The sequence below is a fragment of the Schistocerca americana genome, chromosome 5, assembly GCF_021461395.2.
Source record: "Schistocerca americana isolate TAMUIC-IGC-003095 chromosome 5, iqSchAmer2.1, whole genome shotgun sequence".
NCBI classification, from domain to species: domain Eukaryota; kingdom Metazoa; phylum Arthropoda; class Insecta; order Orthoptera; family Acrididae; genus Schistocerca; species Schistocerca americana.
In genome coordinates this window covers 679290242-679306945 of record NC_060123.1, presented here as the reverse complement: position 1 = coordinate 679306945, position 16704 = coordinate 679290242, and the positions used below count along the sequence as shown (strand labels likewise).

The 16704-nt window shown below is 44.4% G+C and overlaps 1 protein-coding gene across 2 annotated transcripts in view; it reads right to left on the bottom strand.

The window, feature by feature from the left end:
• Positions 1–445: 445 nt before the first annotated feature.
• The window catches only part of LOC124615719, a 331203-nt gene continuing 314944 nt past the window's right edge, over positions 446–16704 (bottom strand). For both annotated transcript variants that reach the window (XR_006979809.1, XM_047143783.1), the window contains one exon: positions 446–2354. Coding sequence is in view for 1 of the 2 variants with exons in the window: in XM_047143783.1 (XP_046999739.1) it covers positions 2052–2354 (303 nt within the window). In the remaining variant the exon portion in view is untranslated. The remainder of the gene's footprint in view (positions 2355–16704) is intronic.

The window sequence follows — 16704 nt, the reverse complement described above, 5'->3', positions numbered from 1 at the left end:
AGGATGAGGCCCAGCAGAGCCCTCAGCCTCACAGTGCTTTAATAGCTTCTCTCTTACTTGTTCCATTGCATTACTATATTGTTATTTTTGTAATAAATATGGATGTGCCAAAGTATTCTGCCTCATCCACATAAATACACCTATTCCAATACTTACCCAGTTCTTTTACTTACCTTAGCTACTTACCTTAGCTACTATTGCTACAAGTCGTTCGCGAGTAGTTCTCATTATTATAGAGGATTCAATAAGATAGCTGTATTACATTCTCCAGTGTGACGGTATCGAAATTAGGACACTAAATTATTTATGCTCAGTATGAAGCCAACAAGCCACTACACCCTGCCATCCATCTGAAGTGAAGAAATAACGAGATGGTAGTGGTGGTTATGGTGCTAAAGAGAACTTCATTATGGTGGTGATGGTCACAAAATAAATAATAGTAATATAATAATTCAGATAGTAAAATTGAAAAACATACAATTTAATTAAATATACAAAAGTTATTGCTCATTTATGAACACAATTATAGCAAGTCTACAATATGTACTTTCTGAGCAGACAGTGTATTGATAATATTATAACGACAATGGTTATTAATGGGAACCTGGTATAACTCCCAGGGCTAGCTTGGCTCACTCACTGCCCGTAACAACATAGAGTTCTGCACTGAGAGCTACACTATATGGCGGTCCACTCAGACACACAGAACTGACATGCTACAGCAGTAGAGAATGGCATAGTCCCTGGAAGAATCACTTAGCGACTTCACACACACTGCAGGTTGGAGCTGAGGTTGGCTGCAAGGGGACAAAGAGGATGTGCTTTAACAGCAAAAATTCGAGCAGCTACATGAGCGACAGCTACATGCTAGTGCTCAGCACATACACGGGGTCTGAGTGGTCGGTTGGCTGGGCGCACAGTTCTCATCATCTTAACTGTCATGGGTATGAAGAGGATGTACTGCAGTGGCAACACGTGAGGCTGTCACAGGAGAATCAGTGGCAGCAAAAGCAGGAGTTAGGCATTTTGTTGTTGGCTGGATGGGTCTGTGGATCTCAGACAGGCTCCATGGAGATGAATTGGACGTACTTCAGCAACAACAAGTGAGGCGGTCAAATGATCTCCAGCAGCACGCATGGTTTCAGCATCAGAAACAACTGGTAGGCATTGAGTGGTTGGCTGCTTCAGCAAGTGCTTCTTATCATCTTAGGCTGCTGCCTTGGGTCTGCAGAGAATGACCTGCAGTAGCAACAGGTGTGGCTGGCACATGAGCATCAGTATCATCTGCAGCAGGTAGAAGTTGGTCATCTGGCGGTTTGTCCCATCACTCTCCCATCATCTCAGACTGACTCTGTGGGGATGAAGAGGATGCATTCCAGCAGTGTCAGGTGGGTCTGGCAGACAAGCAGCAGCTCCACACATAGGCTCAGCATCAGAAGCACAGATTAGTGCTAAGTATTTGAATGACTGGGCACGTCGTTCCTTGACAGCCACAATGACAATGAAGTGGATGAACTGGAGCCGTGACAACTGGGGCTGGTACTTGAGCACTATTATCAACAGCAGCAGGTAGGAGTTGACTGTCTGGTTGGTCAGTCCCATGGCTGTCCCGTCATCTCAGATGGGCTCCACGGGGATGAAGAGAGTGCACTTCTATAGCAGCAGGTGGGGCTGACAGACGAACACAAACTGCACACTAGGGATCAAAATCAGAAGCAGCAGGTAGGTGTTGAATGGTTGGCTAGTTCTGCAGTTGGTTCTCATCATACTAGGCAGCCACTATGGGAATGAACAGGACGTATTTCAGCATAAATGACTGTGGCTAGCATATGAACACAAGGAACAACAGCAACAGGTAGGACTAGATTGGCTGGATGGTTGGAATGATGTCCCATCATCTCAGACTGGCACTATTGGGATGAAGGTGAGGAACTGTAACAGTAACAGATACTGCTGGCAGAAGAGCACCAGCTGTACACATGGGCCCACCATCTGAAGCAGCAGGGAGTTGGTTTGCTGCAGTGGTTGGTTGGCTGGACAGGTGGTCCTCATCACTCAAGACAGCCTCCACAGTGATGAAGAGGATGTTCTTCTGCTGTACACAACCACCACCAGCAGACATTGGCGTGGCAGCAGCAGCAGGTAGGAGTTGACTGGCTCGCTGGCTGGTCACTGGGGTGTCGCCACCTCAGACGGCCTCCATGGGGATGAAGAGGACGCGCCGCAGCAGCAGCAGTGGCAGGTGGGGCAGGCACACCAGCACGAGCAGCACGCACGGGCTCAGCATCAGCAGGAGCGCCGCATACAGCACCAGCGCCCACCACACGGGCGCAGCCTCCGACACCAGCATCCTCCTGCAGACACGATACCACACTCCAGTCAGGCTCACAGCCGGTGTGTAGTTTGTTCACAACGTCCTGACCCAATTCTCAGGGAGTGCAGGTAATGGAGGAAGCAAACTCCGGCCATTGGCTCCCAATAAATGGACTGTCGAGGAGGGAGGGGCGGTGCTTGGGGAAGGGGCGATGCTTTCGTCAGGCAGTATTAGCATTCACGAATGTTTACAGGTTTGTCAGAGAACGGCACAACAATCACTTCATAAACTTCATAACAGCTATGATACGCAGCAGTGTGACACCGAACATTAGCAGGCTGAAAGCGATCGACTTCTATCGACTTCTGCCAATCTACAACTAGGAAGCCACTCTTCAGGACGTTGTGAATGCACAGTACGATGTGCCATGTTTTCTTTTTTTTTTTTTTACAAGGATGCCATACATTTGGGATGAATAAAGCAAAAATATGGTAAGCTGAAAAACGGGGTGAACGTAAGAGCAACAATAATAAAGTACACAATAGCGGGTATTTTTAGTACAGTTGGTGTTGCACATCCCATGGATGATTCAGCAAGGCAGAGGGGATGGCGTAGCTGCTATCTCCGGCTGTAATCCGGCTATTACGACAAATTTACCCTTCATAGTATTCTCGCATGTACTCACACATACATGAATCTGAATAGCTTGCAGCGACTGGTGCGGTAGACATGTACATGAAATTTCTACTTAGGTTCTCTTCACGGACTGTGTGGAATACCGTGCCATTGGAGTCCATAGTGGTGCAGAGTTTGAACCTAAGGATACCTGTTGCTTGACTGCCCTCTCAGATGTTTAAGGGTTTAAAAATTTCATTACAAATGCATTACTCTACAACTGGGGTGTATTCACAGTGTAAGGAAATATTTTAAAGTTACACGGCGGAACACGTCTTTCTAACAGTTCAAAATGGTTCAAATAGCGCTGAGCACTATGGGACTTAACATCTGAGGTGATCAGTCACCTAGACTTAGAACTACTTAAACCTAACAAACATAAGGACATCATACACATCCATGCTCGAGACAGGATTCGAACCTGCGACCGTAGCAGCAGCGCGATTCCGGACTGAAGCGCCTAGAACCGCTCGTCCACAGCGGCCGGCGTACATGGAAAGCATTCAATGAATGCTCGAAGAGGTACTAAAAAAACCATGTAAACAACTATCTTACAATTCACCGATATCTGGCTAACATCTGCACGTTTCAGAAAAGGATGGCAGCTGGTACTGTAGAAAATCGACTGAACATTTCTGAGTCGTCTGTTACTGTACGAAATGCCATGAAGGCTCTCGGGAAAAAGTGGAGAAGGTCGAAGAGAGAGAGAGAGAAAGAGAGAGAGAGAGAGAGAGAAAGAGAGAGAGAGAGTGTGTGTGTGTGTGTGTATTGGGTACTTCAAAGACGTTTGCTTCTGTTCTCTATAAAGTAAACCAAAAATTTAACAATGCGGGTTCGACTTCCGAAGATTACTGAACCACCGCCAAGGACTTAATACACGAGTCGGTTACCAATTTTTGCTGTTTTACAACAGTCTCATTCCTGCTATGAATGTGTATGATTTTCAAAATATTTGCCACGGTAATTTCAAATTTAGGAACAAGATATAGTTAGCGCTACTTTAATACTACCGACCAGAGTATAGGCTTCTTTTAGTTGCGTCGAAAACAAGTTTCAAGGGTGTTCCGTCGCACAATGGAAATAAAATGCCCGAAGAACCTGTTGAGTACACCAAATTGACTAAAAAGAGTTATGAAATTTCAGTAAGTGAGCAAAATTCATTGTGAAAACCTGGTATCTGGTGAAGATATATTACTTGCAGCACTCCACACCAAACTTGGCATAATGAAATCATCTGTAACGGTGATCCATCGGATGAATATGGTGAAACGTTTCATACAAGCTACCTGACGCTGAAAGACGGTATGAATGAGAATGAGTGCCTTCTACATTTACCGATTACTGTTGGAGTACGATTCAAAACAATAAAGGCAGTGTAGAAGAAAATGTACAATGTACTACTTTATGGTGGTTCACTTTTGTCTGTTTTTCTGTGAATTTTCGTTTAGGTTAAATAGTTCATAGCAGTAACTATCAAAATACTGCGTAATACGTTTGTTTCAGAACTGCCTCGATGTGCTATTGACATCGTAAAATGCTAATTTGCTTCTTTAGTTATAGTCACAGTGTGTCGGAAATATCCTCCTGAGTCTTGATGTCATGGCAGTGAACATTGAGTTATCTGTCTTACTACCAAAGATCCTGCATTTTCCGTCGTAATACCCGTATTCCATTTGAACGGAGTGTACGGTGCAGCTATCTGTCGGGAGAAATGGTCACTACGATCACTTGGCGACAGGTAACAGCTTTGATGGCAGGAACTTCATTACTGTGTAGTTTTCGAAACTTATTTTACGAAAATATGTACTTGTTGTAGACAATATCTGCATATGTTGTTTTTATGGTTTTTCGGCGCAGTAAGTTTTCATTAATTACGGTTACAAAATAGTACTGTCCACTGTAATGGACGGTGGGACTTATTGCCAAATTTTCGAGCACTGATTCCTAGGCATCAACGGTGACTCTGGTCACTAATTTTCAATACATTTCTTGTTGTGATTGTTGGTAAATGACACTATCTGGCACTTATTATTATTTTTTGTAAGCACAGTCGTCTCCTGGAACAACAATGAAGTCATGAATAAGAAGAACAGTCCCTCTACTAGAAGGCTAAGATTCTTGCAAATCAAGGACATGGATATGTTGACCAGACAGTGAGAGGAAACTAATTTCTATTGTAAATTGGTATGACTAAAACCTAGCCATAACTGCATCGAGCAAGATCGGAAAGGAATGTATGTACCAATGTAACAGATGGTTGAAGAACGATGCGGGATACATCCAAGTTTCCCGTCCAGCAGTACAATAAAAACATGGGTGGCGTAGACCTGATCGACAGGATTATGAATTTTTTACAGGATTTGCACCGGAATCAGAAAGAGGACTGTAAAAATTATTTCGCACATCATAGATCTGGGAACCGCAAATAGTTAGATTCAGAGCAGGATTCACCGAATTAAGGATGGTGAGCCAAAGAACAGTAACCTGCAGTATCTTTATTTCAAACAAAGAATGCAGAACATTTGTTATAACACGTCGGGGGAGATGACATACTTTTGGCTTCTACGTGAAATTATGACGGAAATTTTGAAATTTTCAAAACGGAATTAATCACACATGTTGGCAAGGTTTCTTCAGACTGAAAACCGATGTACGCGATAGAATAATAAATTTCATGTCGAGCAGATTTTTTTTTTTTTTTAATACAGGTTCGACTACAGGGCATCTCACCCTGAGGAGCAGGATTAGGTGCCAAAGTAAATTTCATGCCATCAACAATTGTATTATACATACATCAAAAAAAGTTTTGCATCACCTCAGTTCCCAGAGTTCCGGAACTGTATAGAAAATTGGAAAAGAGATCAACATAAACATCACTTCCGCCCTTTTTATTGCTCATGAAAACCCCACATTGCATGTTGTACCACCACACAGCGAGACCTTCAGATGTGGTGGTCCAGATTGTTGTACACACTGGTACCTCTAGTACCCAGTAGCACGTCCTCTTGCATTGATGCATGCCTGTATTCGTCGTGGCGTACTATCCACCAGTTCATAAAGGCACTGTTGGTCCAGATTGTCCCACTCCTCAACGGCGATTCGGCATAGATCCCTCAGAGTGGTTGGTGGGTCACGTCGTCCATAAACAGCCCTTTTCAATCTATCCCAGGCATGATCGATAGGGTTCATATCTAGAGAACATGCCGACCACTCTAGTCGAGCGATTTCGTTATCCTGAAGGAAGTCATTTACACGATGTGTACGATGGGGGCGCAAACTGCCGTCCATGAAGACGAATGCCTCGCCAATATGCTGCCGATATGGTTGCACTATCGGTCGGAGTATGGCATTCACGTATCGTACAGCCGTTACGGCGAGTTCTATGAGCAACAGCGTCCTACGCCGTCCCCACACAATGCCACCCCAAAACAGCAGGGAACCTCCACCTTGCTGCACTCGCTGGACAGTCTGTCTAAGGCGCTCAGGCTGACCGGGTTGCCTCCAAGCATGTCTCCGATGATTGTCTGGTTGAAGGCATATGCGACACTCATCGCTGAAGGGAATTTGATGCCAATCCTGAGAGGTCCATTCGGCATGTTGTTGGGCCCATCTGTACCACACTGCATGGTGTCTTGGTTGCAAAGATGGACCTCGCCATGGACGTCGGGGGTGAAGTTTGGCATCATGAAGCCTATGCACAATTTGAGTCGTTACACGACGTCCTGTGACTGCACAAAAAGCATTAATCAAAATGGTTGCGTTGCTGTCAAGGTTCCTCCGAGCCATAACCCGTAGGTAGCGGTCATCCACTGCAATAGTAGCCCTCGGGAAGCCTGAGCGAGGCATGTCATCGACAGGTCCTGTCTCTCTGTATCTCCTCCATGTCTGAACAACATCGCTTTGGTTCACCCTGAGACGCCTGGACACTTCAGCAGTTGAGAGCCCTTCCTGGCACAAAGTGACAATGTGGACGCGATCGAACCGCGGTATTGACTGTCTAGGCATGGTTGAACTACAGACAACACGAGCCGTGTACCTCCTTCCTGGTGGAATGACTGGAAATGATCGACTGTCGGACCCCCTCCGTCTAGTTGGCGCTGCTCATCCAAGGTTGTTTACATCTTTGGGTGGGTTTACTGACATCTCTGAACAGTCAAAGGGACTGCGTCTGTGATACAATATCCACAGTCAACGTCTATCTTCATGAGTTCTGGGAACTGGGGTGATGCAAAACTTTTTTTGATGTGTGTATATTTTACTGTCAGGTAATACAAAATAAAAGTCTGTAATGCAGTTACTGATCGTTCTCCGGTTGATATTAAATTCACTGAACGCAGTTCACTTACGGTCTGTTTTTTTCTGGTAGTTTCTTTTATACACAACACTGTCATTGTCCCCAGTATTCAATTTTATTTTTCTCCTTCCTTTGGTAGTTGAATAACTTGATTCTTTTTGTGTCAATCTTTATTTGTCTCGCTGCTTTCAAGCTTTGTAGCTTTCCCTGGCGTGTCAACAGGGATGCATTTTTCTAACTCCTTTTCTCTGGTGTTTCCAAAATTGGTATAGGTGCAATCTTTTCAGGCGAGGTAGAGGTCCCTGCTTAGCTGCAACACTTTCGTTGTGTGCAATTTCTACGGCTACAGATTCACTAGGAGTGTGAGTTGCCAGAACGTTGTTTCCATTTCGATGTTTCTCTATAATTTCTAGGAATCGTATACAAATATATAAATGTACAAAGAAGGTATTACGAATTTCCAACTTGTCCTAAAGAAAATACGTCTTTCCCAGGTATGAGTGTGAGATGCAGGTTAAAGTAGATGTTCCATTACGGCAGCAAACTGGAAGTAAATGTAACGTTAACGTTGCTGTATCACTGAATGCCTCTTTCTGTGCAAGTTATCGAATGGCTTTAAAGGACAGCAGAGTGTCTGTTAAAAACTAAGTTATTTTTATATTTCGCTGAATAATAGGGTTAGTCATCCTCTACTTACACAGTTCTCACCATTTTGAAATTCATTCTGTGATAGATGTCGCAATTTTACTCTGTCACCAAAAAACGAATAGTCTTGTTTTCCTTCACTTAACGGTCTCTATTCTGAACTTAAGTCTGTCCTAGACTTAAGTCTTACTACCTCTGACCAAAAGAGCATAACTCCTATTGCTATTCGAAACATTGATACAATGAAGCTTCATGTCAGGTGACTCCAGGATAAGCGTGGGATGCATTAACTAAATATTGTTTAATAATTTGTTAAATACGTATATTTGAGTGTGCAGTTGGAAATTCAGGTACCCGCTGGAGGAGCGTAGTAAAGGTACAGTGTAATATTAGTTCTGTTTCTTGTGAATCACAGATTTATCTCTAGGGCTAAGTTTTGTGATGATGATCCGAAAGTTTCAACGAAAAGTGGTCAGCCAGAAGTCCCGATTAAAAGTATAATCACCTATATTTAAGGAGAGGCGTATGCGAAGTTGCAATATTCTGAAACCAACCTTACAAAGACCAAAGTTTTCAAGGCAATGTACCGAAATTTGGCACAGTTGCTAAGGAATGTTATATGGATAGACATATGCTTTTTCATACTTATTGAAGCTACGCGTTTTTAATTATAATCAATCGAAATTTTTTCATGAAGATGAGTAGAAATGTGCCTTTTTTGCAAAATCAGTCAGAACGAAATTATTGTATTTTTATGCAAAGTTTGATACACAAATATTAAAAATATCTGTGGAACAAAATATTGGTATCTTTTTCTAAATTTTACAGCTCTCCAAATTCCTGTGGAAAAAACAATATTAGGCCTTTTTTCTTACATAAATGCCTTACTATTTGTAAATTTCTTTCACAGATTGTTTCACTATAGTACTGACTAATTGCATACCGAATTTAAATATATAAAGTTAATGGTTTGTGAGGAGAAAGTACATAAAGTTGCCAAAATGTAAGTTACGGGAAACCTGGATCAAAGATTTGACAGTGTTTGTATTAGGCCTTACTTTATCTTTGCGAACTACGAATACTACAAACCATATGCATTCTTCTCTTCACCCTCGGGCAGTCTTTTCATAGCTTGCGCGCTTGGTTTAACCTGACTGTCAAATTGAGTAACAATAACGTCCGCTGCATCAATTCTCCTGTTACCGATATCAAATGTTAACCTCTGTAGCAACCGCAGTCTGCCAAGATTAGCACAGTTAAAAACTAAACAAGCATCGTACGCTGTGGCTTCATCAATAGTCGTGGAAACAAGTCTTGCTTGGAGCATGATTTTCCTATCAGCGAGTTGCAACTTTCTTTAGAATTTTTCCATGCAAACACTTTTGTAGAAGTTCTGGATATTCCCCGTATTGTGACGGCATTTTCATCACACTTGGGAGTCGAATAGGAAAGTAATACTCACGAATAGAAATTTCAATACCACTTAGTAAATGAAGTGCCAATAAAAATTTATTCATAATTTGGTCGCTTCCGCATACCTCCCCTCTTAAGGGAGGAAGTGTTCAATCAGAGATGTAGCATATAAGTATATGTCTGTACTAAGCTGATTAACTTGTGATTTCAGTTTTACGATTCGAGTAACATGTTAACTTTCGTATCTGTATGCGACGTCTGTCTACCAAAATTAAAACTTGTTTGCTGAACATTGTCTTCTAAGAGCCTTCTTGTTTGGCATAACACGCCCTCTTCTCCTGTGCTAAATACTGCACGCTTTCCGAAAAAACGTCGTTGTAAACGCATTGCTGGTTAGCTTAATTTGCTGTTGCTGATACGCATCCCAGGACCTGCCAATCCCATATCATGTTGAGTCGTACGTTTCCTTGTCCCATGGCTCAGCCATTGTACTCTGCCACTAGCCATGCAGGCCTGCAGCGCTCAGTAAGTTCAGTGAGTGACTAGCAACAACATTATTGGCCGTTAATGTTGCAGCACCCCGAAGAATAGAAGTCTGCGTGCACAGTATTGTATCAAGAATACTGAAACGCTCTGCTAAACCCGCAGGACAAAAAAAATGGTTCAAATGGCTCTGAGCACTATGGGACTTAACATCTGTGGTCATCAGTCCCCTAGAACATAGAACTACTTAAACCTAACTAACCTAAGGACATCACACACATCCATGCCCGATGCAGGATTCGAACCTGCGACCGTAGCGGTCGCGTGGTTCCAGACTGGGGCGCCTAGAACCGCTCGGCCACACCGGCCGGCGCCGCAGGACAGAACAGGTGGTTGGAATTGTGGAAAGGGGCCAGAAATGAGCGGCTGTCAGTTACACTCGAACACATATAACTTTATTTAGTTGCCCAAACCTTACAGCGCAAATTTCCGAACATAACTATCGACTGAATATGTCACACAATCTTATGGCTTAAGGGCACAACCTCTTTAATTTTTAAAACGGCTGAAGGCCCATGATTTAAAACACAACTACAATAAATTTTCAAAAGGCAAAAAGCGTAAGGTTTTATCCTTAAATAATATTTCAAATGAGGCTGAAGGCCCAAACAATGCAAGACATGACAAGTAAGGAACTTTCAATTTTAAAACGGCTGAAGGCCCATTATTTAAAACCCAACTAAAAGCATACAAATTCAAACCATCGGCTATGAGCGATTAAAATACACAATCGAAAACCAATAAGAAAAGGCAGTACAGCCAGCGGCGCTCAGAAGTTCCCGGGGGCCGGTCTGCACTTGAAATATTAACGTTCGCATAGGGGAGACAGGTAGTCGGCCCAACTATATCCGATCCCCCAGCAACCCAACCAAGAGAGAGTGAACGGACCCACCGACAAGACGACTTGCTTTCCACCCGACCAGTAATCAAGGAACTCCAAAGCCGAAACGTAAAAGGTGTAGCCGCCCACAATCAGGTATGCAGAAGCTATCATAACTGCACACACGTGTTGGACATCGACAACACGGTGAGGAAAGGACACTGCTTGAATTTTACCTCAGCGGCCAGGGCAGGTAACCAGAACGCTAACGGCCACAAGGCAGAAAATTCCGCTGGTGCACTTGGACTTCAAATAACCAAGATACAGTAAAACTCCACCGGATGGTGGCCAAACTGTCACTAACTCGAACACTCGCTGTTGTCGCTGTTGCTCACGGGAATAACCCCAACAGCCAACCATGAAAACCAACGGCACAATGTGAACATACTGGCTTCGGTAATTAAATTACCACTCAACTTTGATGTCCTGGGTCGGTGAGCCACGAACCTCGTAGCAACCGGAACAGCTCCCACACACTCCGACACTGCGTAGAGACCGCCAGCGGGCCCGACCCACTGCGCCGTGTGGAGATTTCCTGGCTGATCCACACCAACCGACCGACTGCCACACATCAGCACGGAGACAGCAGTAAAATAACTGAGCATTCGACATCACAAGCTACACACAGTTTCACGAACACTTGCACGAAGGACTAGACAACATTAACCGCAGCGACTGCGCAATAACGAGTACGAACCAAGAGTCGGCACACGCAGGCAACCCATAAGCGATCGCCGGCCAACATACATGTCGTCCGACAAGACGACCGAGTGACGACCAGCCAAATTTGTCCGCACTCAGTTGATGTGTATCGGCAACCGTCGGGCGAGTCATGGCTGTGGACCTCACTACAGCCGCGCCCCTACTGAACTTCTGCCGCGTCCTAAGTCAAACACTGCCAGGTCCGAACTGCACTGCTAGCGCCTCCCAACTCACTGGCAGATCCGAACTCACCCTCAACACACGATGACCGGGAAGTAATAGCGGTCACAAAGATAATACGCCAGGGCTTATATCGATAAGCGCCGCTGCTGCCTCTCACAGGCACGCAAGGCGGCAACTCAGTGACGCCAGTAATTGAAATTAACATACCGAGGTGGTAGTACAGTAAAAACAGGTTGTCACATGAGATATGGCACGAACAGGAGCCACGCGCGTCTCAAACACATCATTTAACTTGTCGGTTCAAAAATGTTCAAATGTGTGTGAAATCATATGGGACTTAACTGCTAAGGTCATCAGTCCCTAAGCTTACACACTACTTAAACTAATCTATGCTAAGAACAACACACACACGCATGCCCGAGGGAGGACTCGAACCTCCAGCGGGAGGGGCCGCGCAGTCCGTGACATGGCGCCTCCAACCGCGTGGCCACCCCACACGCGGCAAGCGAAGTTCCTTGAAGGTTATCCAATAGATAGGTGAAAATCTGAGGTGAATAAGGTAGGTGCAGAATGACTTTCCACTCCAGCTCCTGTAGAGTGTTTCTTGTCAATCTAGCAGAATGTGGCGGGCGTTCTTGAGGAGTAGCACCACTTCTCGCTATTTTCCTTGTCATTGTTCTTGGATTGCGTCTGCAAGACCTCTCAGTTGTTGACAATAAATATCCGTAGGAATCCTGAGTTTGGGGAGTGTCCATTACAATGCACGCTGAGTCCTGGAGACATATGAGCAAGAATTAGAAATAAAGTGAAAAATGTAAAAAGAAGTACTTTATTGGTAGTTAACTTGACGAATTGCTGTCTTATTAGGCCGATATCACTCGCACACCAATCATAAATTTTCAAAAAAGACATGAATTGTGATAATCTTGTTTCTGATGATACTCGAGAAACAGTTGTTTTGTGATGTTATACATAGGAAAGCTGAACAGCTTTGGAATTTTGTTTTGGTTTTGTGCGTGCAGCCAACGTTCTTCCACCTCATACTTTTTTTTTTTTTTGTCTCAACAGTCATTTCTTGAAGATGGCCTACAGGGAGCGAGATTCTGAGGCAACAGTCTTCGCTCTTTAGGAGTTGAGCCCTCTTCTTCTTCAGTAAGTTATTCCTCTTGGCCACTTATAGAGCGAATCGGGGAAGATGGCGGTCGCGGCATGATGCCTACCTGCTCTTGTTACTTCACTGCGTCAAGGGAGCGCAGCGGTCAGCGGTCCACTGCTTCCTTGAACACAAGTCCCGTGGCGCAGACAGCAGGTGCAGTTGCAATGGACGGTTTTCGTCTTTGAGGGCAAATGTACAAAGATTTACGCTCTAAAATAATCGCAGCTATATTTTAAAACAACAATATTGATTTGTCCACATTTTACCGATTCTAACAGCGTGTTTGTCATGTACTATTTGTCTTGAACTGAGTGTGCGTCCATTTACACGGAAAATGCTGGATAACGTGCCAAAAGCTCGATGGATGTCGACAGTGCTTATACCGTCCCAAGCGGAGGACTGGGGTTCAATTCCCAGTGCTTCCGAGAATTTTTCCTTAGTGGGTGACGAACGGAGTGCATTCATCCTCTCTGAGTCTGACTATGGAGCTACTAGAACTGAAAGTAACCGATCCAAGGTGGGAGTAAACAATGAATGCCGAGAGAGCGATGTGCTGATCCCATGGCGCTCCACACCTTATCCAGATCACACCATCTGTTAGAGGATGACATGGCGGTCGGTCGACATCGAGTGGCCCTGTGCGCTTGATCTCGAAGTTAAAGAAAAATAGAGGGAGCCGTATCTTGGTGCAAATCCAGAGTGAAGTTTTGGTAAGACAATAGGAGATTGTCTTACGATCAGAAGGACGAGGGTTTCTCTCACCGGAAGTACTCTTGCTCCATGATAATTCATAACCCTACAAGCTCGCACATACTGAAAACGCAATCGTAATATGAAGAATGACAACCACCTTCCGCCTTGTACTATGCACCATCAGACTTCCACTTACCCAGACATTTGAAAGACGCCTACTGGGGACAAAAGTAGCTGATGGTGGCGTGATCATGGGAGTATAGTCAAGGGGTCAAGCCAAATAGCGTTTTCGTTTCCGTTTCGAGAGGATATTTACAAACCTGTGGACAGGAAGTGCCTTGCAAAGCAGGACCACTCTGCAAAAAGACTAAAACAAAAAATATTCTTATACGTACTACGGCGTGAAATTGTAAAAAATTCTGTTTTTAAAGACATACCGCCTTAGAAACATATTCATGTTTTATGTGAATTTTTTTATGTTTTCTTCAATTTTTTTTCACTTATTTATGGAACGCAATGTTGCTCGTTAATAACTTGCTTTCGAAGTTACTGTTTCGTCTTTAAAATCTGGGAAAGCGACGACTACTGAGAGGTACACTATTTTATCAAAAGTATCCGGACACCTGGCTGAAAATAATTTTACATGTTCGTGGCGCCCTCCACTGGTAATGCTGGAATTCAGTATGGTGTTGGCCCACCCTTAGCCTTGATGACAGCTTCCACTCTCGCAGGCGTACGTTCAATCAGGTGCTGGAAGGTTTCATGGGTAATGGCAGTCCATTCTTCAAGGAGTGCTGCACTTAGGAGAGGTATCGATGTCGGTCGGTGAGGACTGGCACGAAGTCGGCCATCCAAAACATCCCAGAGGTGTTCTATAGGATCCAGGCCAGTCCATTACAGGGATGTTATTGTCTTGTAACCACTACGCCACGGAGCGTGCATTATGAACAGGTGCTCGATCGTGTTGAAAGATGTAATCGCCATCCCCTAATTGCTCGTCAACAGTGGGAAGGAAGAAGGTGCTTAAAACATCAATGTAGGCCTATGCCGTGATAGTGCCACGCAAAACAAGGGGTGTAAGCCCCCTCCATGAAAAACACGACCACACCATAACACCACCGCCTCCAAATTTTACTGTTGGCATTACACACACTGGCAGATGACGTTCACGGGGCATTCGCCATTCGCAGACCCTGCCATCGGATCGCCACATTGTGTACCGTGATTCGTCATTCCACACAGCGTTTTTCCACTGTTCAATCGTCCAATGTTTACGCTCCTTACACCAAGCGAGATGTCGTTTGGCATTTATCGGCGTGATGTGTGGCTTACGAGCAACCACTCGACCATCAAATCCAAGTCGTCTCACCTCCCGCCCAAATGTCATAGTACTTGCAGTGGATCTCGAAGCAGTTTGGAATTCCTGTGTGATGGTCTAGATAGATGTGTGCCTATTACACATTACGAGCCTCTTCAACTGTCGGCGATCTCTGTCATTCAACAGACGAGGTCGCTCTGTACGCTTTTGTGCTGTACGTGTCCCTTCACGTTTCCACTTCACTATCACTTCGGAAACAGTGGACCTAGGGATGTTTAGGAGTGTGGAAATCTCGTGTACACACGTATGTCACAAGTGACTCCTAATCACCTGACCACGTTCGAAGTCCGTGATTTCCGCGGAGTGCTCCACTCTGCTTCAAATGGTTCAAATGGCTCTGAGCACTATGGGACTTAACATCGATGGTCATCAGTCCCCTAGAACTTAGAACTACTTAAACCTAACTAACCTAAGGACATCACACAACACCCAGTCATCACGAGGCAGAGAAAATCCCTGACCCCGCCGGGAATCGAACCCGGGAACTCGGGCGTGGGAAGCGGGAACACTACCGCACGACCACGAGCTGTGGACTCCACTCTGCTCTCACAATGTCTAACAACTACTGAGGTCGCTGATATGGAGTGTCCGATAGTATGTGGCAGCACAATGCACCTAATATGAAAAATCTATGTTTTTTTGGGATGCCCGGATCCTTTTGATCACATATTGTATTTTACCACACGAATCAAAATGCGTAACAAATGTGGATTAAAAGGCCGTAGTATGGACGATAAAAATGAGAGTGCTACGACAAGGAGATGATTGATGTCCTGCTGTCACAGCAAGCCAAAGCCAAATCATCAAACTCCAGAAACGAAGTCACACTAATACCTGCATGTTTTGTTGACTGAAGTATTTAACGTCACGCACTGCTAAGAAAAATCAAGACACATTCATAGTATTTATCGACCGAGAATGAGCGTAAGACAGTGTAAAATGAATCAAAATGTTCGAAATTCTCAGGAAAATAGGTGTAAGCTATAGGGAATGACGAGTAAAATGTTATATGTTGAAGAATCAAGAGGAAACAATAAGACCTGAAGACCAAGAAAGAATTCTCGGATTAAAAGAGTTGAGAGACAGCGCTGCAGACTTTCGCCCTACTGTTCAGCCTACAGATCCAAGAAGCAATGACATAAACAGAATAAAAGTTGAGGAATGGGATCAAAATTCAGGGTGACAGCATCTCAATGATACGATTCGCTGATGACACTGCTATCCTCACTAAAAGTAAGGCAGAATTGCAGGCTCGGTTGAAATCCAATGAACGAACACAAGATGTGGAATGATGGTAAAATTGAAGAAATACGAAAGTAATGAGATGATCAGAAATGACATTAGCGATTAATTAACATCAGTGTCTGAGTAGGCGAAATGAAGGAATTATTCTGCCTCGGAAGCAAACAACACATGATGGACGAAGTAAGGAGGATATAAAAACCAGGCAAAGGGGGGTATTCCTGGCCAAAATAAGTCCACTAGTATCAACCATTGGCCGCAGCTTGAGGAAAAAATTTCTGAAAATGTACGTTTAGAGCGCAGTAGCGTATTGTAGCGAATCGTGGACTGTGGGGAAACCGGAAAAGGAAGGGATCTAAGCGTTTACCATGTTGGTCCATAGGCTAAACTAAACTCGTCCGAACAGGCTTTGGTAGCCCAACGACACCGACCGACCGCCGTGCCATCCTCAGCCGACTGCCGTCGTAGGAGGCGGATAGGGAAGGGCGTGGTGACAGCACACCGTTCTCTCGATCGTTCTCGGTTTTCATGACTCGGAGGCGATAATGGCATTAGGACTGTTGATATGTTTAAAAATGTCGGGAGA